This window comes from Girardinichthys multiradiatus, chromosome 9 (genome assembly GCF_021462225.1).
Source record: "Girardinichthys multiradiatus isolate DD_20200921_A chromosome 9, DD_fGirMul_XY1, whole genome shotgun sequence".
Classification (NCBI taxonomy): domain Eukaryota; kingdom Metazoa; phylum Chordata; class Actinopteri; order Cyprinodontiformes; family Goodeidae; genus Girardinichthys; species Girardinichthys multiradiatus.
In genome coordinates this window covers 6862444-6886981 of record NC_061802.1, presented here as the reverse complement: position 1 = coordinate 6886981, position 24538 = coordinate 6862444, and the positions used below count along the sequence as shown (strand labels likewise).

At 40.9% G+C, this 24538-nt stretch overlaps 1 protein-coding gene and 1 non-coding gene across 2 annotated transcripts; both read left to right on the top strand.

Annotated features, from left to right (window-relative positions):
* The first annotated feature begins 18513 nt into the window (after nucleotides 1-18513).
* trnak-cuu lies at nucleotides 18514-18586 on the top strand. Its single transcript has one exon. It is a non-coding gene; the product is annotated as a tRNA-Lys (tRNA).
* Nucleotides 18587-18771: 185 nt separating this feature from the next.
* Nucleotides 18772-22815, top strand: c9h1orf52 (chromosome 9 C1orf52 homolog). Its single transcript, XM_047374043.1, has 3 exons — nucleotides 18772-19205; nucleotides 21616-21826; nucleotides 22000-22815. Exons 1-3 carry the CDS (start codon nucleotides 18912-18914, stop codon nucleotides 22152-22154), a joined length of 660 nt encoding a protein of 219 aa, XP_047229999.1. The 5' UTR covers nucleotides 18772-18911; the 3' UTR covers nucleotides 22155-22815.
* The last annotated feature ends 1723 nt before the right edge of the window (nucleotides 22816-24538 follow it).

Below are 24538 nucleotides of genomic sequence, written 5' to 3'. Positions count from 1 at the left end.
GTCTGTCAAATAAAAGATTAAGCTACTGTCAGTTTACTGCACCATGCTGGAGATTCCCTGCATGTATCAAAAATCTTAAGACTAAAAATAAACTGAGCTTAACTCTGTCAAGACATACATGTGTTAAATTACATGATGGAATCAAAATGTACAATGAGAACCATTAACAGACACCCTTTGCAATTATAGTAAAACACAAGATTTCTTCTACTTCTCAACTTTGTGTTCCACATCATCCATCATTATTTTAACAGAGCTAACGTCCAACAATACCAGAATCCCTGGAGCATGGGTGTGTAGTAACCTTTGTAAAATATACTTATAACTTCTTTAATGTTTACATGCACTCCTACGGTCCAGTTAGAATAGCCAGCTACCCTAACCTGTAGGTTTTAGGAGTAAGAACGGGAAAAAAACTCACAGGGAGAAAAAAAAAAACTGTCCACAACCAAGATCATTAGGCAGCCCACCAAGTGTTGCCATGTTTACAGTATTTTTCTTCTCACCGTAAATCGCTAATATATTTCAGACTTTGTCCTCTCTGATTAATCTGCACTTATTTACAGCAAAGAGGCAAGGCCACTTAATCTTCCTTTTTCATAAAACTATATCCATAAAAGTCCTGTACCCTTACTGACATGTCAGTAAGGGTTAAATTGACATTTAACCTCAACGGTGATCCTAACCATACAGCCAGTGCTGCAATAATATGGGTTAGAACAAAGCGTAATTCATATATTAAAATAGGCCAGTCAAAATCTATCAGCTGGCTACTTTGTGTTTGCCTATCACTTAAAATCCCAGTAAAATACATAGAAGTTTGGGGTTTCTAAAATGGATACTTTTATAAAGGTGCCGTGCATGTCTGGACGGGGTAGGTCTACCATCTGTAAGATTTGATGTTAAAAAATCAAGAGAACCCTGTGAAAATGTTTGGGTCCAGCATCTACTAATTTACAAAGTTGTGTAACAATAAAGCCTAATACCCTCCTTTTCAGCCCCAATCATTTATTCAGACTGCAGCAAATGTATTGCAAAGTCAGATTATTGGGGGAAGTACATTTAGGATTCCTGTCTTATTTAACATATTTAGAATCCTAAAGTGCTCTTTGTAGTCTCTTTCTTTAATATTTATTGTTTCTTTAAAACTGTGCAGAGCAAGAGGACAATGAGTGAGCCCCAGGCCTAGGGTAAAACAGACACCTGTTGCAAAGACCAGCAGCTATGTAACTGACAGGCTTTAACAATCCTGTAACTACATCGCTAAGCTGTGTTAATAATATGTAGGGAATTAAGGTGAGGTGCTGCATTGCTGCCCAATCTAAGCGCATCCAAACCCATATGTAAGCTTTGATTAGCACTCCCATCTTCCAACCTCGTCCTTCTCCTGCTCATTGGATTTCACACTAAACAAAGTCACAGCAGGGTCTAATGGCTGGAACCTTCTTTTTCTTATCAACTCACAGCTGGAGCCACAAGCCGTGTTGATGAACCTGGCTGGAAGGAATCTGCAGGCTGCTCCACTTGACTGAGCAGAGCTAATGAGTTGGAAAATCCCACAGTCAGGGATTCAGGGTTCGCTGTTGGAATCAGGGGAAACAGGTAGTTCAGGCGTCCACTGGAGCAAGGGTGAGAAGTGTTTCATTGAGAGCATTTTACAAGCTGTCAAACATTGTGCTGAAGAGTTGAAGTACTTTGAGAACTTTGAGGAGGAGAAGGCATAGGAGTTGGGGTATGTGATTGGCTGAAGGGATTTAATCCTTTGATCTGTAAACCATGACTGTACAAATGACTTCAGCTCTCACCCAGGTGGACTCTGTTTATCAACCAGTTGTCAATCCCCCATCAAGATGCCCCCAAGGTGTGAAATGTCCACCCATTTCCTTTTCTACATGCTTCATCACACAAGACAACACCAGCACAAGAACAGATACAGAAAGGTATATTTTGACCACTGTAAAAACAAAATAACTGATTTGAAACAGACAATATTTTTAACATCACGGGAAACCATGAGTGAACAGCATAATGGTGCAGTTAAAATTGTTGTTTTCTCTCAACAAGGTCCTGGTTTCAAATCTTAGCCAGGGTCTTACTGTGTGGGGTTCTGCTTTAGGATGAGTAGGTTTTTTCCCCAGGTGCTCTGGCTTCCTCCCAGTCCAATTGTCCTTTTTGTCTATGTGTCGCCGTAGAATGTACCTCGCCTTTTGACTGCTGATGATGCTTACCAGCCCCCTCCAACCTGCAACTTTATGGAAAAAAGTTAGAGACAAATTATGGCTCCTCAAGTGGAGGAGTTTAAGTATCTCGGGGTCTTGTTCACGAGTGAGGGAAGAATGGAGCGGGAGATCGACAGACGGATCGGTGCGGCTGCCACAGTAATGGGGACGCTGTGCCGGTCCGTTGTGGTGAAGAGAGAGTTGAGCCGAAAAGCGAAGCTCTCAATTTACTGGTCGGTCTACGTTCCTACCCTCACCTATGGCCATGAACTGTGGGTCATGACCGAAAGAACGAGATCCCGGAGACAAGCGGCTGAAATGAGCTTCCTCCGTAGGGTGGCCGGGCACTCCCTTAGAGATAAGGTGAGGAGCTCGGCCATCTGGGAGGGGCTCGGAGTAGAGCCGCTGCTTCTCCACATCGAGAGGAGCCAGTTGAGGTGGCTCGGGCATCTATACCGGATGTCTCCTGGACGCCTTCCTCGGGAGGTGTTCCAGGCACGTCCCACCGGTAGGAGACCCAGGGGACGACCCAGGACACGCTGGAGGGACTTTGTCTCTCGGCTGGCCTGGGAACGCCTTGGGCTCCCCCCGGAGGAGCTGAAGGAGGTGTCTGAGGAGAGGGACGTCTGGGCGTCTCTGCTGAGTCTGCTGCCCCTGCGACCCGGTCCCGGATAAAGCGGAAGACGACGAGTACGAGTACAAATTATGGCTTTTTTACTAGAGGTGTCTTAGCCCATGGAAGAATCAATTAAATTATACTAGTGATCACTATATCTAGTGATCCGGATTCCGGGTTTTTTTTCCCTTATGACATCAGTAACCCTACGTTGGGTGATGAAGGCATGCAATCTCCAACTGTCTTGTTAATCATGTTACAGTAAGCTTTTAAACCTGAGACAAGGTAAATGTTTTCATTCTTTGGTCACTAGCTGAATGGGGAGTCCACCTTGCAACCGATATGGTCATTTTGTTTGCAATAGATCTGACCCACATACAGAGAACACTCCGGAGAACAGAATATGTAAAGGATATTTATTGTGACAAAGATTATCAGGAACGTAACGGATTATTTTCCAACTGTATGGGAAGAGCACTGGTGAAAAATAGGGAACTGAATAATGTCGAACTAAGAACAAGGAATTAATGCAAACAAGAGAACAGCTTACTAAATAGGTGTGGTCAGGTCGCCAGGGGAAGAGGCATTTGGGATCTAGGTTTGTAGAAGGTTCTTTAGATGCTGTTCAGTGTGAGCTCGGAGCAAAACAGGAATGAGTTCGGTGTGCAGATGCTTACGTTGGAGGTTGGACACGCTTGCGACTTGGTCAAGAAGGCGAAGGTAGCAGGAAACTGCCAGCTAGATGCGAATCCAAACGAAGACAGGAGATATGAAATGAAATCCTCAGAACGTAGATAGCCTTGATCATCCAGAAAGACTTCCGGACATGTAGTCAGTATTCAGTGACATAAACCCAGGATTCAGGTTTACTTAGCCTGCGAAGGAGCATAAACAAAGTTACACGAGGTCGAAGAACAAAGCATAGATTTAGTGTTTGGCTTGAGCTTGTTACCACAGAGGGCAAAACACTCTGGTGTCAAAGTGCTGGCATCCTCCTGCTTAAGTACTCCTCAAAGTAATCAGTAGAATAAGTCGCACCTGTCACCCAGCACACCTGAGAACTCCAGCACCGTCTGAGAACACATGTAGCAAGTACAAAACACAAACACAACCCAGATCCTGACAGATACACCGCTGTGGTTGTAATATTTAGGTGCATATGTTGCTTGTGCACTCCCTTTCTAATGCCACCCTGGACGATTGCCCATATGACCTACATGCAAATTAACACTGCTCATCTTCTTTCATTCTGCTTTCCACTAAGCTTATGTAGACAAGGCTTTTTGGTGCTCTCTGCCTGTCTTTTTAATTCAATTCAATTCAATTCAGTTTTATTTATATAGCGCCAATTCACAACACATGTTGTCTCAAGGCACTTCACAACAGTCAGGTTCATACATTCCTATTAATCCTAACGTTACATTGAACAGTGCAGTCGGAGTTAGCTTTTTATTCAAATTGGATAAAACGTTTTTCTATCTAAGGAAACCCAGAGGATTGCATCCAGTCAGTGACTTGCAGCATTCCCTCCTCCCGGATGAGCATGTAGAGACAGTGGACAGTCACTGGCGTTGACTTTGCAGCAATCCCTCATACTGAGCATGCATGTAGCAAACTGTTTTGAATTTTCCTTGCAACTGGCAATAAAGTCACCAGCTTTAACGATAACGGGGACAAAGTAACCAGACTGTCTTGTGATGCAACAGAAACACACCACAAACCAGACTGACAGGATAATTGTCATGTGATAACCTTATATCTACACTTGATAACAAATTCTCCTCTTTTGATGTTCTTTTTTGTAGTTAAATAACTGTCCTAGTAAAGGTCATTTATCATTTATCACCACCACTTTCAGAAAATTTAGCAAACGTCAAATCCAAAAATCATATCTTAGAGCAGGAAAATCAAGAATTCTGGAAAGTATAAAACATAAACGAAATAAAAATGTGTTTTTGCATTATTTTTAAAAGTGGATGAAGTCATTTTAAATTGCACTTTTCTGACACAAAGAAGAGCCTTTTGAGTTCCACCCACAAAGCCAGATATGTGCTCCCATATATGGATGATGAGTCAATTCTGTTACTGCACTGTCTGGAAGCCTGTCACTTTAATGTAATAGAGAAAAAGAACAGATGCTTTTCTTGACTAATAAAACCTTTTAAATGGGTATGTCAAATGGATGTTTGGTCACTTATAAGCAGTACATATCCAAATATCATCTTTGCAGGAAATCTTGGCGAGCTCTGTGGAAGTAAACAGGAGAAAAAGACAGACTTCTCATAATTCACCAGAAATTGCCTCAGTGTTGGAAACACTTTTTGCTTCAGACTTATGAAACAATTGGAATCTTAGATTTATGTAAAGAAAAGACACAAACCTGAGGATGGAGGACACAACACAGCTAATGTCATGGCTACAACAGATTGCTATCAGACCGCCAGGCGACCATGGGCATTGTTTGTGAGAATAAAGTTTCTAACATTAGAAAATTTGTGTTTTTGCAACAATTTGTACTTTTTATGCTTTCTCAGTGAGTTGACAATACACCTAATGTTGTCCATAGAGTAGGTTACATTACTAAAGCACAACTAAATTATTAGTAAAACAAAGACTAGTTATGTGGAAAAAAGTGAGACATGCACAATTACTGCATGGCTCCCTAATGTAAAGTTGACTAGTAAGATACTGGGCTACTGGCTCATGGCCATGCAAATCAGAATATCAATACTAGTCACAAATAGAACAAAACCTGCAACCTCTGCCTGAATGCTTCTAGAATTTTAGTTTTTTGAATTACAGTTTTTATCACAAGCAGTCATTTACTACTGTGCTCATTGAGAGGCAGACAGGCCTTGCCACAGAGAACTTTACCCTGTGTAGGGTACCAGTTTGTAAGGTCCCCCAACCTACTGCACTCTAGAAAAATCCTCATTTTCTAAACGCACCAGAGACTTTGCCATCACTGCTTTTGTTTTGGGTGACCTGTGTGTCATGCATTAGCATTCAGCTCTCTTTTGCAACTTTAGTTTGAACGCTCAGATGCCTTGAGATCATTTGGTTGTTTTTGTCAACTTTTTTATTTACTTCATATATTGAACATATATATTATTATTATTATATTATTAATCTCAAAGGCTTTATGCTTTATACCAGATTCTAGGTCTCAGAGCTAAGTTCAAAATGCAGTCCCTGACACATAAATAACACATTGCAAAAAGTGCAGTACAGAAAAAAACCAATGTGTGTATAAATACAGTTACCTAATAAAAATTCTAATTGAAAAGATAAAATATAAAAACATTGAAAATAACAAAACTATTGTTTTTTTTCCTTCACACTTTTTTACATATATCTTGATTCTGGACATTTAAATCACTATAACAATCATGAAGTACGAGCTTGATCACAATGGAAAATTAATAAAAGGTTTTTATATATATGCCCCTTAATATAGACAAGGAAAGTGCAAAGCCAGAGATGAAAGCTGCAAAATATGTTTACAAGTTGTGAAGGCTGCTGATTTTGTAAATATTTGTGATTTTGAGGTTTAGTTGGAGTTGTGTGTTTGTGTGGAGTTTTCCATTGCATGTCTTCAAGAAGCTGAACATGGAGACAATCAAAAGCTGACTGTGCGCTTACCTCATACCATCACATTTATCATTTTGACATCCACCCAAAGATTTTAAGCTTTGGGGGGGTAGGGGGAGAGAAGCTCCATTCACAATTCTCACAGTATTTCATTCGTTCACTTAGAATTGCACATTTGTATAAACAAAATATTCCTACGGACTGCGGTGTTTCAGAGTAAGGAAACTATAGAAAACATCAAAGCATCCGGAAGGGCAAGGGGTTGAGTGGGGTTTGTGTGTGTTTAGTCCACAGACGTGCGCTCTGCAGGACACCATGGAGCACGTGATGAGGATGATCACCCCCAATACCACCCCAGTCACCCGCTGACTGTCCTTTTGACCCAGATGTCTCACACCTTCTCATGACCCTTCATCTCCTTTCGTTATGTCTTATTTTTTTCCTTTCCTTTTTTAATTTTCCTTCCTTTAGCCACATCCTTTGGATCCTGTTCCGGCCTCCAACCACGAGCCTCAACAGAGCCTGGAGTTAATATAATGAGCCTAGGAATGCCACCTCTCCGGTTTGAAATTGCCCGGAGCAGTATTAGGTGACCAGTGAAAACACAATGCTGGAGTCAATGTGTAGTTTTGTGTGTCTGCAGGGTACAAACATAGGAGGCTAAGGAATGAAATGCAATCCAAGGAAACTTAAAAGAGGGAAAAAATGAAGAACGAACAGAAAAATGTTGAAGCTAAAGAAAGGTAGTTTATGCAAAGTCTGCAGAAGCAAGAGTAAAAGCAACGTTTATAGATGTGACATTGCATGTTTTAACAGGAATGTCTTATTGCTATATCCAGCTAAACAGATGAGTCTTTTCTTTGCTCTTTCCCCCCAGAGAAAGAACTGCGTGCTTTGAAAATAGACCATGATCAGATGTTTCTGTTCTTTCCATTAACCTCTTGATAGTCACCATTCTTGCGCGTATGTCATCCTACTACATCAATTCTGCTTCATGTGAAAGGTCAGCAGCACCAACCAGATGTTAACGCTACTACGTTAATAGTCTCCTTGATCTATTAGTAATTTTAAATTCAGGACCATTTCAGCCAAATTAGGAGCAAAGGAATGAAAATGTTTGAATTTACTCTTGAATGCCCTATTCTAAAGTTACAGGTGGCTGCAAATGAAGATATGCCGATAACAGGGAACATCTGGGTTTTATGAGCACATCACCAAACCACTTTTTTTTTTATCTTCCACGTGTTATTTGGAATCCTCAAGATGGTAACTGTGGGCTCGATTATGCAGCCCATAAACAGGATCACAATGATGAACATCTAGAATAGACTCCAAAAATTTAAATATTTGCAGGGGAAGCAATAAAACATCTAAAACGATGAACGTGTCTGGTAATTCTTCTCAGGAAGAGTACTTAACCCAAATCAGCAACAAAGAAGCAGAGACTCATCTCTTAGCTAAATTAGAGTAAAGCACCACTAATACGCAGTTCTGGGCAGATGTTAACAAATATTTGTCTTCATCCTTGACATGGATGCTGTTCTGCTGCTTTGGGTTTTTAAATGTATTACTATTAATTTATTCTTCACTGTCAAGAATAAATGAAGCCACATTTATAAGAAAAATACATTTCTAATACATTTCTGGGTTCAGGTGCAGAGTTGTGTTTGTGCCCATGAAGAATTTGACAAATCCTCTCAGACAATGCCAAACAGCTTTCAATGGAAGCATTTGGTATGGGGCAGCATCTCCCTCACTAAAAAGACAGTTGTCAGGGGGGTGGGGGATCTGAAACAGTCTGGAAGTTAGCTATCCTCCAAGATGTGAACTCTTGCCCCCACAGAGAGGGGGTGGCAGAGACCCTCTCCAGAATTTAGGACTGGAGATAATGGAAAGACCTGGCAGTAAATATTTGGGTGAAGAGTGGAATGACATCCCACAGCAAAGTGTGACCAAGCTGGTGACCAGCATCAGGAGAAGGTTCCATGCTGTTGTATCTACAGGGGTTGGACAATGAAACTGAAACACCTGGTTTTAGACCACAATAATTTATTAGTATGGTGTAGGGCCTCCTTTTGCGGCCAATACAGCATCAATTTGTCTTGGGAATGACATATACAAGTCCTGCACAGTGGTCAGAGGGATTTTAAGCCATTCTTCTTGCAGGATAGTGGCCAGGTCACTACGTGATACTGGTGGAGGAAAACGTTTCCTGACTCGCTCAAAGTGGCTCAATAATATTTAGACCTGGTGACTGTGCAGGCCATGGGAGATGTTCAACTTCACTTTCATGTTCATCAAACCAATCTTTCACCAGTCTTGCTGTGTGTATTGGTGCATTGTCTTCCTGATACACGGCACCGCCTTCAGGATACAATGTTTGAACTATTGGATGCACATGGTCCTCAAGAATGGTTCGGTAGTCCTTGGCAGTAACCCGCCCATCTAGCACAAGTATTGGGCCAAGGGAATGCCATGATATGGCAGCCCAAACCATCACTGATCCACCCCCATGCTTCACTCTGGGCATGCAACAGTCTGGGTGGTACGCTTCTTTGGGGCTTCTCCACACCGTAACTCTCCCGGATGTGGGGAAAACAGAAAAGGTGGACTCATCAGAGAACAATACATGTTTCACATTGTCCACAGTCCAAGATTTGTGCTCCTTGCACCATTGAAACCGACGTTTGGTATTGGCATGAGTGACCAAAGGTTTGGCTATAGCAGCCTGGCCGTGTATATTGACCCTGTGGAGCTCCCGACGGACAATTCTGGTGGAAACAGGAGAGTTGAGGTGCACATTTAATTCTGCCGTGATTTGGGCAGCCGTGGTTTTATGTTTTTTGGATACACTCCGGGTTAGCACCCGAACATCCCTTTCAGACAGCTTCCTCTTGTGTCCACAGTTAATCCTGTTGGATGTGGTTCGTCCTTCTTGGTGGTAAACTGACATTACCCTGGATACCGTGGCTCTTGATACATCACAAAGACTTGCTGTCTTGGTCACAGATGTGCCAGCAAGACGTGCACCAACAATTTGTCCTCTTTTGAACTCTGGTATGTCACCCATAATGTTGTGTGCATTTCAATATTTTGAGCAAAACTGTGCTCTTACCCTGCTAATTGAACCTTCACACTCTGCTCTTACTGGTGTAATGTGCAATCAATGAAGACTGGTTACCAGGCTGGTCCAATTTAGCCATGAAACCTCCCACACTAAAATGACAGGTGTATGTCTAGATGTTTCATTCTCTACTGTGTCCCCCTTTCACTAAATGGCTAACTTCTCTAATTTTCTTCAAACTTGAATCCATTCCAATAAAAGAGACCATGAAGCTTTAGCAATCTTTTATTGGTGCAACACAAATAAGCAGTTCTGGTGCTCAATTAAACCAGCCATTTTCTATGACCACTTAATCTGTGGTGAGTCATGGAGGATAGTGCCTGTTTTAAGCAGTCAAATGAGTTAGAGGTAAGTTTTTCACAAAGACAAACACAGAACAAGCAACAATGCATGTACTTACAGACCTGAAGGAAATTTAGAATAGCCAATTAACCTAACATGAATCTTTCTGGACTCTACAAGGAAGTACCTGGAATACCTCTAGGTACCTGAAGTACCAGGAGGGAACCTACGCATGTACAGAGAGAAAATGCAAAGTCCATGCAGGAAAACTCCAGGCCAAGATTCAAACCTATTAGCCTTCTTCCTGCAAGACAGCTGGTTACCTTGTACTGACTCGACTTTAAAACAATGATTACAAATTACCAGTAGAGTTAATGTCAGGGCTACTCCAGAAGCCTGGTGTGTTTATCTAATCCAAACGCAGTTTTGATGTGTGTTTGGTATCATTTTCTTGTTAGAACACTTAACCGTGTTCATGTTTCAACTATGTTGGAGTGATTAGATATGAAACTGAAGGATTTGGAGGTAGTCTTCCTCCTTATTAATTCATCCGCTTTGTGCAATGCACCAGTACCACTGGCAGCAAAACAGGCCCAAAGCATGATGCATCCACCACTGCTTGACAGCTGATATGGTGTTCTAAGGTTTGAAAGCTTCTCCTTGACTCCTCCAAGCATTATTCTTGTCATCCTGGCCAAATAACCCAGTCTTTGTCTCATCTGATATTCCATATGGGCCATTGCAAAAGTCAACCCTTAAAAGAACCCAGACCCATTTTTACTGTCCTGAAAATTATGGGAGTTGTAAATTATACCAAAAAAAAAAAATCACACGTAACACATGTATGAAGTTTTTTTTTCAAATAGCTCCAACCACTGGCAAGGATCTATAATGTCACATATTTGTCACATTGGGCATACATGGTAAATTTATTACATATTTTGAAATGAATTCTCCAGACAGCTCCTTGCCTATTAACACAGATTTTGCTTTTTATTTGCAATTCTTTAACATGTATGATGCTATGCTCAAAACATTGCTTGGTTTTGTTCAACAACTAAGCAAAATCTGTCTCACATTGGAAGTACTTTTGACAACGTCACTACAGAAAACTGAACATCAGATATATGCAATAAACTAAAAACATGAGCACATTACACAGGTGTGCAAAAACATAAGAGAAATGAATATTATTTAATGCCAATACCATTTTTGTTTTTCAAGGTTGTTTTGGAAGTTGAGCCTAAGCCAAATGGTAGCATTTGAAGCAATTTCGTTCTTCTGTGAAGCAAAGGCGCACTTTACAATTTTCACAGATGGTGGTGGTTGCATTCACTTTGCAATATCTGCAACAATCCCACTTGTCACATTTTACAGGACAGTGAGTGACCTTGTAAATGCGGACATCATCTGGAAGTCCAACATGAACTCACTTGGGTGGTGGAGGTGGTGATGAAATGTTCTGTGATGGGCGCCCCCTTTGTGATTGCAAAAGGATCAGGCTAGTGGTATCTTCTGACTGGAATCTCCTTTGTTTCAATGGCTTTTGGACACCAAGTTGTTTGCAATCATGTCGGTAAATCAACCATGCATTAACAACACTGAGCATGATGATTTGCCAGAACAGGGAGAGATACCACCTCCTTCATGTGGTACTTGTACCTTGCAATGCACGCATCAAGGAGATCAGCCACACGCATGAATGTGTCATACTCCTTCACAACGTGTAGCTTTTTGACCTCCACAAATGTCTTTTCTGATTTGCTCCAGTGACTGACTTTATCTTGAGGCTCAGTTGCACAGTAGGATGAGATCAGGGTAACAGATTTGTTGTCATACCACTTCATAATAACCATGCTCTCCTCTCTATCCACTCTGGCGTCGAAAGATCCTCTACCTCTCTGGGCAAGACTTTTCTCATCTTCAAGCTGACAACCTGCTAAGCGATCACCACAAAGTGTTCCTACAAAGTAGATCTGTCACTGAAGAAGTGTGAGCACAAGAGGAGCTGAGGAGAAGTTATCAACAAAAACTTTGTAGTTTTGGTTAGATGGGAGAGTTTCACACAGCTGCACCACAACGTAACCTCCAATCCCAAGTAAGGTCTTCTTCCCAGTGCCACCTTGATAAACAAAAGAATCATGGAGAATTCCAGATGATGAGCAGCAAGCCCACATTTTTAATCCCCAAGGGTGAGGCTTGCCCTTCACATACTGCCTTATTGGGCTGTGTGTCCCCCTGAAGGACACCATTTGCTCATCAGCAGAGTTTTGCTCTTCTGGAATGATATCCAGGCATTGTTTGCGAAACAAATCCAGCCATGGACGGATCTTCCGGCACTTATCCTTTTCATGTCTGTTTAACAGATCTGTATTGTCAATGAAATGTAGAGATGCCAGCAGGGTCTGAAATCCGTTGCGTGACATGTTATCTGCAACCATTGGACACCTTGTATCATTTTCCCTATGTGCAGGTAGAGGCCAATCAGTATTTCTAATTCTTTAACAGTGGTATTAACATTTCTGACTGTTAGATCTTTGTACACCATAAATTAGTTTGTTCCATTAGCAACTGCAGCATCTTTTCTGTGATGTACTTCCTGAAGTACTCCAGTGGAGTATGGATCTGATCAGGAGGTTTGGCACATGGTCCCTTGAATGTGAACTCAAAAGTTTTCTTTCTCCAAGAAAATTGATGTCCTTGATGGCTGCCATTTGCTGCTCAGGGTTCATTTGACTTATTTGTGGCTCTGCATCGAAATCATTGGAATCAAATCTATCTGAACCGCTAGACCCACTTGATTCTTCACTCTCCATGTCTTTGCTGGGGATGTAATTAGGGTCTTCAGGATCTTCGTATGAGCTACTTTCACATCCCTCATACTCACTGTCCTCTCCAATGAACATTGTATTTTTTCTTTTTATCCATTCTATAAAAAAGTTAAATACTAATAAAATACAGGGTAATTGGAAAGTGACTAGGCTAAAGCTAAGTTAAAATTTCATCACATATTTGAATAATTTTATATATTTTCTATTTTTAAATTTGCTTAAATATGATTTTAAAAGAACAACAGAAAATATGTTAATTTAAAATAACTGAATAAGCTATTGATTAAACATTTGATTAGCCTAGATCTTATTGAGACGAATATGTTACATGAAATTTAGTGCCCGATGTGACATATATGCCACAGTGATATTAGACAAATTTATTTTATATCAAACTGTTTTAGACGTGCGGTCAAACTAAGTTATATGTGACACAGGACATGTTATCTAAGGATTAGAATTAACTGAATTAGTGAAAACTTACCTTTGCTAAGAGAAAACAAGGTTTCAAAAATTAGCTTAATGGTCACTGGCCTATATCAGTTTGGAAATTCCTATTCCCCTACTTCAAGGACGAATGCTTTGGCAACCTCCGCCAGTATCAAAGAGTCAAGAAGGATTTGCCGAAAGACTTTATCTGATTAAGGGGTCAGTTCTTTCTGTCTGTGGAATTGATGGACATAGCAAAGAGGTAAGGTGCAAATAATGCTAAAATCACAACAAACAAACTCTATTTTAGACATGAATTTATTGTGTGTTGATATGAGTCCTGGCCATTGTTTTGATAGCAGTAGCATCACGCCTTCTCCTTATGTCTCCTTATGTGTTGTGAATAGTATTATTACATAAACAGTTTTTCATGGTTTTTGCCGTTTTTGTCTTGTTTCTGCACCGATTGTATCTCTGTTATCAAAGCAAAAAAATGACCAAACAGGCTAAAGTGGAGCACTCTGTGACCCGGTTGGGGGCCAGGGTGTGAAGTGCCTCAATAACATTTAAAGAGACGGCACCAAAACGAGTTGCTCTCAGACGCACCACAGAACAGGGGTAAAAGAAGAGTCTGTGGAGCTACAATAACAAGGAATTCAGAACAAAGCATCATCATTCTATTTTATATAGACCAAAACTGAATTATTTAAGTGTGAAAAGGAAGGATTTAAGAGCATGATATGTCCCCTTTAAGGTGCCAATTTTGGAGTGGGGAATTATTTCATGGTTTTATTTTGATGTAAATCTGTTTTTTTTTTTCTGTGGACAATGACACTGGTGCTGAAGAAGTTTCTAGCTCATAGCAAGCTTGAGCCCTGGTTGTTCTTGAATAACTTAACCAATTTCATTTAATATAAGAGGGACAGTTTAGACCAGATGGTTGAAACTAGACACTTAACTTGATAAAAGGCTTAAAGTTTAAGAGGATTGGAACTTCACAACTTTTATAAATATTACCTGGCACATAGATTATAATATATCTTAAAATTGATTTGGAAAAATCCACCGGTTTATGTGTTAGGGGTTATGATTTTTGATTGATTAATCTTGATCGATAATTATAATTAAAAATCATAATTTGACAAAATCAATTTCTTAACCAAAATCCTCATTTATGAATCGAGACCAGAGATGTTTCTGGTGTTGTAATTGTGGCTCAACGCCTTTGACAATTACAACCGTTAAATACTCCGTAATAATTAATAACTATTGCCGGAGATGTCACTGTTTAATCGACCGTTTCTGTCGAAACCTGTGGAACTTTTAACCTTATCTTGACTGACAAATCACTTTCGCACACAATGAACACAAAACACTCTCTCTTTATCTATGTGGATATTTATTAATCTTCACCTACTCAACATGCAAAATTCTACATAACAAGGGTAACACATCTAACTAAGCAAAAATAAAGAAAATAGCAGTGGGGGTGTATTGAATCAACCAGCGGTTATGGCAAAATTGAGAATATGACGAAGAGGTGTGGTGGTGAGTGGAGAGTGGGGGGCGCAACTCCACTGTAACGCAGTTATTCTGAGTCATAAAACTTCCCCCAACTCCTGAGCAGACAAAGGGTTATAAAGCTTTTGGCGGCAAGCTAGCGAGCAGTGATATTGGAGAAAAAGAAAAATGGAGAATTTTACCATGAGGTTATTTTAACAGTCCAGTCTTACAACGCACCTGCGTTGACTCTCATGTGGTAAAACACGCACAGAGCTAGCACAGCAGCTTCAGACATCAACACAACACATCAAAGTTCCAATAAGCAAGGTTACATGCACATACCATTCAGAACACATGAGATCCTAACTAGCAATTCTGATCGCTCTACAACCTCTGACCCTGCCCAGGCCTTCTAATAAAGAAATAGAAGATTAAATAAAAGATGGGTTTTACTTGGTGAAGCTCCTTCTGGGGTAGCGAGTGAGAGGGAAAAAGGGCGGGTTTTGAAGCGTTGTTGTGCGTCCGCAGTTACACTCCAAGAGAGCGGTCAGTCCCGTCCTTTGGCCTTCTTGACTTAAAGGAAAAAATAGGATCTGACCATCAGCAGTCGACTAGGGAAGAAACACGGTGGCGGTTCGATTCCTTGAACTCCGTGTTTTTAGTTACGTGTTAAACTCACGTCTTCGATCGGCAAAGTGAAATTTCTGGCCTTCCTAGTACAGAAACCTCAGTTATGAATTGTTCGTTGGCCAACGAGAGAGAGAAATAAATGAAGACTCCACGTGGGATCTCTTCTTCTCCAAAGGATGCTTCAGTTGCGTGGTAACCGTGTCAAGATTTCCAGCTGAAGGCCGGGTTTTCAAAACGGAGCCTTCCTATATAGCATCCTGTGACGTCAGACTTGGGATGCCCAGTCATATCAGTCGCAATGCTCGATGGGATATGTAGTAGCGGGCTGTCCTGGATACCAAATGGCCAATACCATTGGAGAGGCACAGTGACGTCCAACAACGTGCAGATAGTCCAATACTCAGCAAACAAGTGGTCCAACATATGGATACAAATTGAACAAATGCTATCTAAGGAAATTCATAACTCAGATATTCCATTTATCAGCCCTTTAATTTAAAACATAGCTGTTTTAAAAGCACCACTATTAGTGCATATCTGACAAGCTGGTGGGATCATCTCAAAACAAATAAGTCTTCAATTCTCCCATGCAGATGAACACCCATTTGGAACAACCAGGACATCCTGCAAAATTAAGTGTCTTAACTTTTCAACATGGAACCGTAAAGGAATAGATCATTTAGAGGACATATTTGATAGAAAACATTCGATACCCTTTAATATTATAGAAGATTAAATTGGTGTTGAGAAAAATCTTTTGAATATCACCAACTAAAATCTGTAATCAGTCCAAATTTAAGATTAAAGATATTAACCTAGAACTTCCTGAAGTAATAAATAGCTTCCTTAAACGTCAACTCCAAAAGTTACTCTCAAAAACATACATAAGACTTTCAGAAGTAGATTTAACAATTACACTTCCGACCAGTAAATGGGACATTGATCTATCTACCGGTAAGATTTTCTTTCATAGAACGCACTACACAGGACAAAGGATGGTCCAAAAAAGCTTCTTACTTAGTAACATGTCAAACTGCATGGGAGATTAACCTGATGAATGTTTACATGCTCTATGGCACAGTCTACCTGTCTATGGCTTTTGTTAAAAGTATGTGAAGACCTATCAACATGTCTAAAGTACACAGTTCCAGTCTGCCCCTCACTTTGCCTACTTTGTGACATCACAATAGTGGATTTGACAATGAATAGATGCATGATGTTCATGCTGAAGAGGAGTGTATGTAGACTCCTGAACAAAATGGTAAATCTGTTCTGGCCTGAGCTAAGTAACTCTTTCAATTAAAAGAAATAGATCCCACAGTTAAGTCCAACACTATTCATACCTCTTGCAGAAGTGAACTTTTAGTTTACCAACATGATTCTTCTCAGTGCAGTTAATATTAACATTTTAGAGTGGCCCACCCAGAGTACCGAATTGAATCTGGAAGAACTTGTGTAGAGGGAGCTAAAGGAAGTCCATCATTAAAGATATATCAGAGATAAATTATGACATTACCAGTGGAATCATGCAATCAATCAAGAATCAATCAAGAACGGTTTGGTGGCTATAATGCCAGTAAATATATTTCCACTGATTATCAAAAAGGTATAAAAAAGTTCTACATGCTATTTTGTTTTTTATGCAAAAAAAAAAAAATGTTTTCTAAATTGGACATTAGGATTGTTGTACTGTTCCTGCAAACTTCTTGGTGGCAATAAAAATTATTTAAAATCTAAATCTGAATGAAGAATTGTGTGCTTAATCATTGATATTACGAATGGTTAGAGAGAGAGAGAGACTGTGACTTGTCAGCTCCATGTGGAATTTCTCACATCCAGACTGGAGGCAAAAAATGGTGCAGAAGGAAGAGCCAGTTGCAACAGTCATCGGATGGAAGCTGTCCTGATTATTAAATTTTCAAAGCACTTGCATCCTTGAGATGTTCAGAAGCCAATAATGGGATCATAAAAGCTCTAAATGCATATATTAATGTTTGCTCATTTGGAGGAACAAGAAGAAGTTGGTGATGATGTCTCCAGGGATCTGCACCTTTAGAAACCATAAGCAGCAGATGCCCAACTGCGCTGTGCTCAAAAAAGGCATACATTACCACTTGTAACAGGCATTTTTAGATTCTTAACATGCCAATTGTTGCCACTAGTATTGGTTTTCTCTGTATTTATAGATTTTCTTTCTTACTTTCTCGATGTCTAGGAGATTAGGCGATCCGACTGCCAGATGATTCCAATGAAAGCTGAATGAGCTAGTAATGTAATTTGACCGTGGTTCAGCCTTTTTTGACAATAAATATAAAACAGATTTAACAGATAAAACCAACGTATATAAAATCAAGTCCTTAAAGGTTGACTTTGTAATACACAGAAAGCATGAAGGTGAAGTAGAGAACATTCGTTCTGTATTTATGGTAGATTTGTATGTCATTGTCTATTATGAACACTGCAGTGGGTGTTTGACCTGTGCATTAGGGCAAAGCCTGGCACCTCTTAGTCTAGCTGACTCTACAAAAACCTAAACAGACTTTAGGTTCCCTAAATTACACCTAATTATCAAAATTAGCAGGTGGTCACATCACAGTTGGGAGGTTTGGGATAGCATGGTGAGCATATACAACAATGTCTTTAAGTTGAAAGGATTCTTGATTATTCGACACGGTTTTTGGTGGGCATTCTGAATTGTTTGCAAAAAAGGTTTGTGGTGTCAATACCAGGACCTAAATAAGCAGTTTCTTGATATAACATAGGCTAAGGGAAATTCTAAATTGACACGAAATCGTCGTAAGGCCAGAACTTTGTTCGGATAACCTTTTGAAACATTTGTTTGATTGTGCCGCCCCCTGCTGGTCAAAATACGTCGTTTGGTCAAAATACGTCTTTTGGCAACGACGTATTTTGACGACGTTGAAAGTGGAAGAGACTTTAATCGCTATAACTGGCATTGCATGGGATACAATTTCAGTAAATTTGTGATTATTTGCTATGTAAGTTAAGGACTGAAGGTAATAACGATACAGAGGATGCAAAATAAATTGTTTAAAGTAATGTTTAAAAGTCCGTTTTATGGTCGAGCGCAAAATGAAAAAAACCTCAGCGGGTTAGGAGTCAGATTAATATAAAGATAATAAAAACTGTCTGGGCTTCTAAAACTAAAAATGTTCATCTTTATCATAAATGGTATACAGATTTTTAGGGATAACACGGAATTAACAAGCTTTCCACACAAACACGCCATGACAGTTTGAAAACTTGTCGTCATTTCGACGTCATGCAGCCCGGCTAGCTCAGTCGGTAGAGCATGAGACTCTTAATCTCAGGGTCGTGGGTTCGAGCCCCACGTTGGGCGGCACTTTTTGACGATTCCAATTACAATCATTTAATATACCAGAAATACATGTTTTTAAATTCACACGGAATGTTTACAGATCCAAATCTGTGTTGCATTCGAAATAAATGTGACGTTTTCGATTTGATATCCCGCCCTTTAGGCTTTGCGACTGCTGCACGACAGTATTGAAGTACTTTACGACTGTTTTGGAGACCCTTTCAAAATGGAGTAGTTCACTGAGCAGTATCTTAAGCCAAGCCAACCTTCGCCAGTTTTTCCTCGTCTTCCCGTCTATCTAACTTTAAAAGATTATTCTACTTTTAAAACTAGTAACACTTACAAAATGACAGATGACAATAAATCGGGCTCCTTGGGCTTCTTCTCGAGTTACGACGATTTGAGCGACAGCAGCAGCGACTCGGACGAAGAGGGGGATACTCGCAAAAAGAAAGCGGGGACTGGAGCTGAGTCGAGCCGTGCACAGTCCTCCGAACAGGCGGCCAAGCGGACGGCCGGTGGAGCTGCTTTGCCGAAGCCCGACGAGCTGTTCAGCTCCGTGTCCAAGCCCGCTTTCCTTTATAACCCACTGAACAAGGAGATAGACTGGGACAGCCTGACTGTCAAACCCCCCGAAGAGGTAATGACAGAAAGCTATAGTTAATACTGTTTAAGGGGGGGGAGTTAAGAATGTAGCAATCTAATTTTAAATAATTATACCATAGAATATTGAATTTTGTTTATTATATGTTGATAAACGTGTATTCTATTTTTTTTTATACTGAAAAGGCCTTTTTAAATTGAACTGTTGGACTACATACAAAATAGTATGTGTTGAAGAGAACTAAAACTGCACACCATCCAAACTGGGACATCGCTGCAGTGGCAGCATTATGCTGTGGGGATGCTTTTTTTCAGCAGTGACAGGGAAGATGGTGAGAGCTGACAGGAAGAGGAAACACAAGACGGTCCTGGGAGAAAGCCTGTTAGAGGCAGCAGAAGACCGGAGCAAAACCCTAAACATACAGCGGTATAATGGAATAGATTTGATTGGAGCATATTTATTTGTTCACAGAAGCTCTCCACTAAATCTGACTGAGTTATTTCTATCACATCACAGTCCAAACCATATACATTAAGGCTAGTGGTTGTAATGTTCAAGTTCAAGGGGTATGATTACTTATGCAAGGTACAGTATATCAATCATTAAAGGTTGTTTAGGATTGCATTAAACTTAGTACATTTAGTATAAATTAGAGGTCTAAGAACTCAGAGTTTTGAGCTCAAGGTTAACCGTGTAGAGACTGAAAGTCTGGAATAAACATCTAATAAGTATTTTTGCCCATATGCCAACTCATATGTTTACACTTGTACTCTAACGCTTCACTGTGACTCTGGATGTGGAATGTACAGGATCTTTCACCTCTTTTTCATTTACGGGTCCAGCACAGCACGGCTTTACTCCACTTGGTTTTGCTCTACTCCGTACAAAAGCTGTTGGGTTTCTATTGACTTGACAGCTGGAGTTACGGCTTTAAGCCCCGCCTCCAGCCATCAGCATCACGTGCTGAGCCGTCATTAACCATGACTGTCTTGTGGTGCGTTCCGACTGACCGCGAATGAAGCGATAGGAAGGAGTGATTTACATGTTTACCCTATGTAGAGGCGCGATCAGGAGCGAAGCGATGTGAAGGACACGATGCGAACGGAACGATAAGGGCAAATAGACCGAAGTGAAACCCGCGATGGACGCGAAGCAAATTTCGCTGGAGTTGAAAAATCTGAACCTTTCTGTCAATTTGCGTTGCAAATCAGTCAGTGCAGTCCCTGCAAAGAAGTAAGGGAAAACAATACCTACAATCCGCAAACATCACATATATAAAAAAGATAGAAACATTCATGTACACATACGATGAAGGAAGGTTTGCTCTGAGAGGTTTGTGGGTGGCTTTGAGAAAAACTGTTGAAATTTAGACCTGAAAAGGACTGTTCAATAAGGCACGCATGAAGTTGTGAAGCACACATGTGGCCTTCACACACAGCTTTCTATTGAGCTGAGATTTTTTTATTTGCCGAAGACATATGGACAGGCGTTCTGCAGCGGGGATACAGCGCCTGTAGTTATTGTGCCGGCAGCTGATTCGTCCCCCAACGCAGAGCAGCAGGTCATCCAACTGGGTCCTGGATAGGTGGAAGTACCGCTGAAACCGACAGTCATCCAGGCGCTGCTCCTGGAGTAGGTGGCGCTACTCTCCAAACTGGATCCGTCCCTGGAGAAGGTAGTGGAGCGTTGTGGGCAGTTGGCCACGCGAATTGCTGGTGAAATGTCAGGCGAGCAACAGCACACGTATGAAGCAAAAAATTGGCTGAAATTGAGGTCAATCTGAATGCCCCATTATGGTTCGGTGTGAGCCTACCAAACATGAGATGGTTTCGAGCACAGACACGCAAAGTAAAATAAACACTCACCGTCACACATCGTGTCCTCAAGCAGTGATTTCCAACATCCGGCTGACCATCCTCATGGCCAATCAGAGAACAGCAGTATGTTCACGTCACATTTCGGCCCTGCTCAGACCTGATGGGACCTATTGACGAGCAGCCACCAAGAAAGCCAGTGCCAGGCCGGAAAAGCTGGTAATGGAAACAGTGGCAGAACGGGCTGATTGGAGTGGAGCTGGTTAAAGTAGAGCTCGTGGAAAAGAGGCATTAGTGTCTTCTGTTTCCTAAAGACAAAGAAATAAATCTTGATCTAATCTGACCAAAGATTATTTTCCTAATATTGAACTGAATTGAAACCACAGGGTTCACACTGTCTGCATCTACAGATTCTGCAGTCTGAATATAAACAATGTGCCTTTTATGGTCATAGAATATTTCTAAGCTGTTAGACCCTATTGTTCCGATTAGTTTAGCTGATGAGCTTTCTCCTTGGCTCTTTATTCATGCAACAAATTTCTCTTGTTGTACAGTAATAACACTGCTAGGGTAGCAGTTGATGCATCAATTTACCCTCTTCCACCTTGTATGCTTTTTTCTGTTCCTTCAAGCCTACTAGAGAATTTAAGCCATGGAAGACGAATGCAGTGCCGCCTCCCGAGAGCTATGCTGCAGAGCCTGAGAAGAAGAAGGGGCCGCCCCCAGGAATGGACATGGCGATTAAATGGTCCAATGTATACGAGGACAACGGTGACGATGCACCTCAAGGTTATTCTGGCAAAGCCCGGTTCTTACCTGCAGAGGAACAGCCCTCTGACTCAGGTGAGGCCTGCAGCATAACCATCATTTGCGTTTCTAACTCACTAACGTTTTTCTTTAGCCTTTGCCTTGCGCCTGCTCTGAAATAAAACTCTGTTTGCAAAATTTTAAGTCTGAATTTGACCAGCATTAAAACATTTATCTTCCATGCTTTCTTCCACCACTCTGACTAAAAGACGAAGAATCTCAAAAACCTTCAATGTCTGCCAAGAAGCGGCGAGTGGAGACATTTCAGCAGAAGGAAAAGAGGAAGAGGGATTTGGGACAAGCCACTTCTGACAAGAACTTTGTAGAAGAGGAGAAAAGGATTCTCAGGCAAAAGGCAGATTGAAGCACAAGCAGTTTATGGCTTAATTATTTTACATCACCACAGAACATTCACAGATGTCATCATTTAGGACAAGTAAGCTGTGTCCTCCAAAAATACTGGTTCAGTTGTATTTATCTGATGTGATGTGTTATTTCTGTCTTGGTTTTGTTTTCAAAAGTTTAATCGGGTTTTGTATTACTGAGGAGTATGTATGAAAAGTTAAAATATCCAGGAAAAATCAGCAAAATATATGTTAAAACTCTAAAACTTTGCAGTTTGTTCCTGATTTTCAAAACCAAACCAGCTTTCTGCATCACAGACTAAGTCTCAGGATATGGCTTTATAAATATTAAGAGAAGTGATTGAAGACTTACTTTTACACATGCAGTTTCTTTCTGAGTTAATGGGACTTGGCAACAAAGTAGATGAATACATTATTGCTAAAAGTAGCAGGAATAATCCCAAAAAAGATAGAATATTTGAATTTAAAAGTGTATTTAAGCTTCAAAACCTGGTTTGTTTTCTTTGCCTTCAGTGTTTAATGTAACTTAACTGTGATGTTTGACTGTAGTGGCTTTATTTGTATTTAGACATTTTTATCATTTCTTGAATGTCTTTTCATTACTGAATTGTGACTCTTCTTCAAATACATGTTTAAATGGAAATAAATTTCTTAAAATCAGTTTTTAGACCTATGTGTCTTTTCTGCGTTTGAGCACCTGGTGGCGTACTTGAGCTGCATTAAAATCTCCTTCCGTGTTTACGCTGAGATTGGCTCCCAAAATACAGTGAAGATATATTTTCTACCCAGGCACAAAGTAGTCAGCTAACTATGTTTCAGCACAGTTGTATCATAAAGAGAACAGGTGAAATCTCATCAATCTAAGCAGTTTACTGAATTATATATATAAAAAAAGAGATTAGATACAAATCATTTTTTTTGTGAATTAACTTCACTTGCCTTTAAAGAAAAGCTTGCAGCAAAGTATTACCTTACATCAAAATGGCTGGAAAGAATATTTCACCTGAAAGTTTCCTGGTTCATAAAGAGCTTCAAGGTGAGAGGTTCGGTTGCTGTGACAATGTCTTCAGGATGCCGAAAAGTGTCAGTGAAACGCCAAAAAAAGTGTTTTCCGCAGAAACTTGCTGCAGAATCATATTACCACCAATGCAGAGCTTGCTCAACATTGGCAGCAGGTTGGCTGTGAGAGCATCTGCATGCATCATGAGACCATTTGGCCAACAATCCAGTTGGGAAACAGCTTCACATGAGCTGTTCCTGCATCAGAATCAGTCATTCCACATGTATTACATAGTGTAAAATGGAAGGATCTCAGGCGTGTGCAAAGACTGGGCACTCCCTTAGAGATAGGGTGAGGAGCTCGGCCATCCTGGAGGGGCTCGGAGTAGAGCCGCTGCTCCTCCACATCGAGAGGAGCCAGTTGAGGTGGCTCGAGCATCTATACCGGACGCCTCCTGGACGCCTTCTTCGGGAGGTGTTCCAGGCACTTCCCACTAGGAGGAGGCCGAGGGGACGTCCCAGGACACGCTGGAGGGACTACATCTCTTGGCTGGCCTGGGAACGCCTTGGGCTCCACCCGGAGGAGCTGGAGGAGGTGTCTGGGGAGAGGGACGTCTGGGCGTCTCTGCTGAGTCTGCTGAGTCTGCTGAGTCTGCTGCCCCTGCAACCCGGTCCCGGATAAAGCGGAAGACTACGAGTACGAGTTGTTTTTGTGTTGGAGCAAAATGTGTGTCAAACCCAGAAACAAGCAAAAGACCTTTTGAACATGAACATGGTGAGAGGGTCTCTTTCTCCCCCTGCAAAAAAGTCCTGTATCAACACAGGCTGAAAAGCCACTCAGATGGGAAACAGGCATTACACAGAAAAAAAGAAAACATTGAAAAAGTCAGGTTATAGTTTGCAAATGCATTTAGGGATAAATACCTAAAGAGGAATATCCTGCTGTCTGATGACATTAAAATTCAAGTTTTGGCCAAATGAAAACTAAAATTTAAGCTGGAAGCTTGAAAGCCTGAGGACACCATCCCAACTGCGAAGTACAGAGGTGGCAGTATAATTTTGTGTGGATGGTTTGCTGCGCTTGCTGAGGAACCGATGCACATCACAGAATAGATTGCATAATAGGGAAATAACATTATGCGGTTATATTGCAGCGTCAGCCAGGATGTCTGGACAATGACTCAAAGCAAACCACTAAATTAGTTACAGAGTGGCTTAAGGAAAATAAAGTCACTGTTTGGAGTGGCTATCACAAAACCTCCATCACAATACTGCTGAAGAACATTTGGCCTACACCCGTTTCCGACCGCAGGAATCATTGGTTTGGGGACCAGTGGATTTCGTCTCTTCTTTTTGCAGATGACGTGGTCCTGCTGGTCCCCTC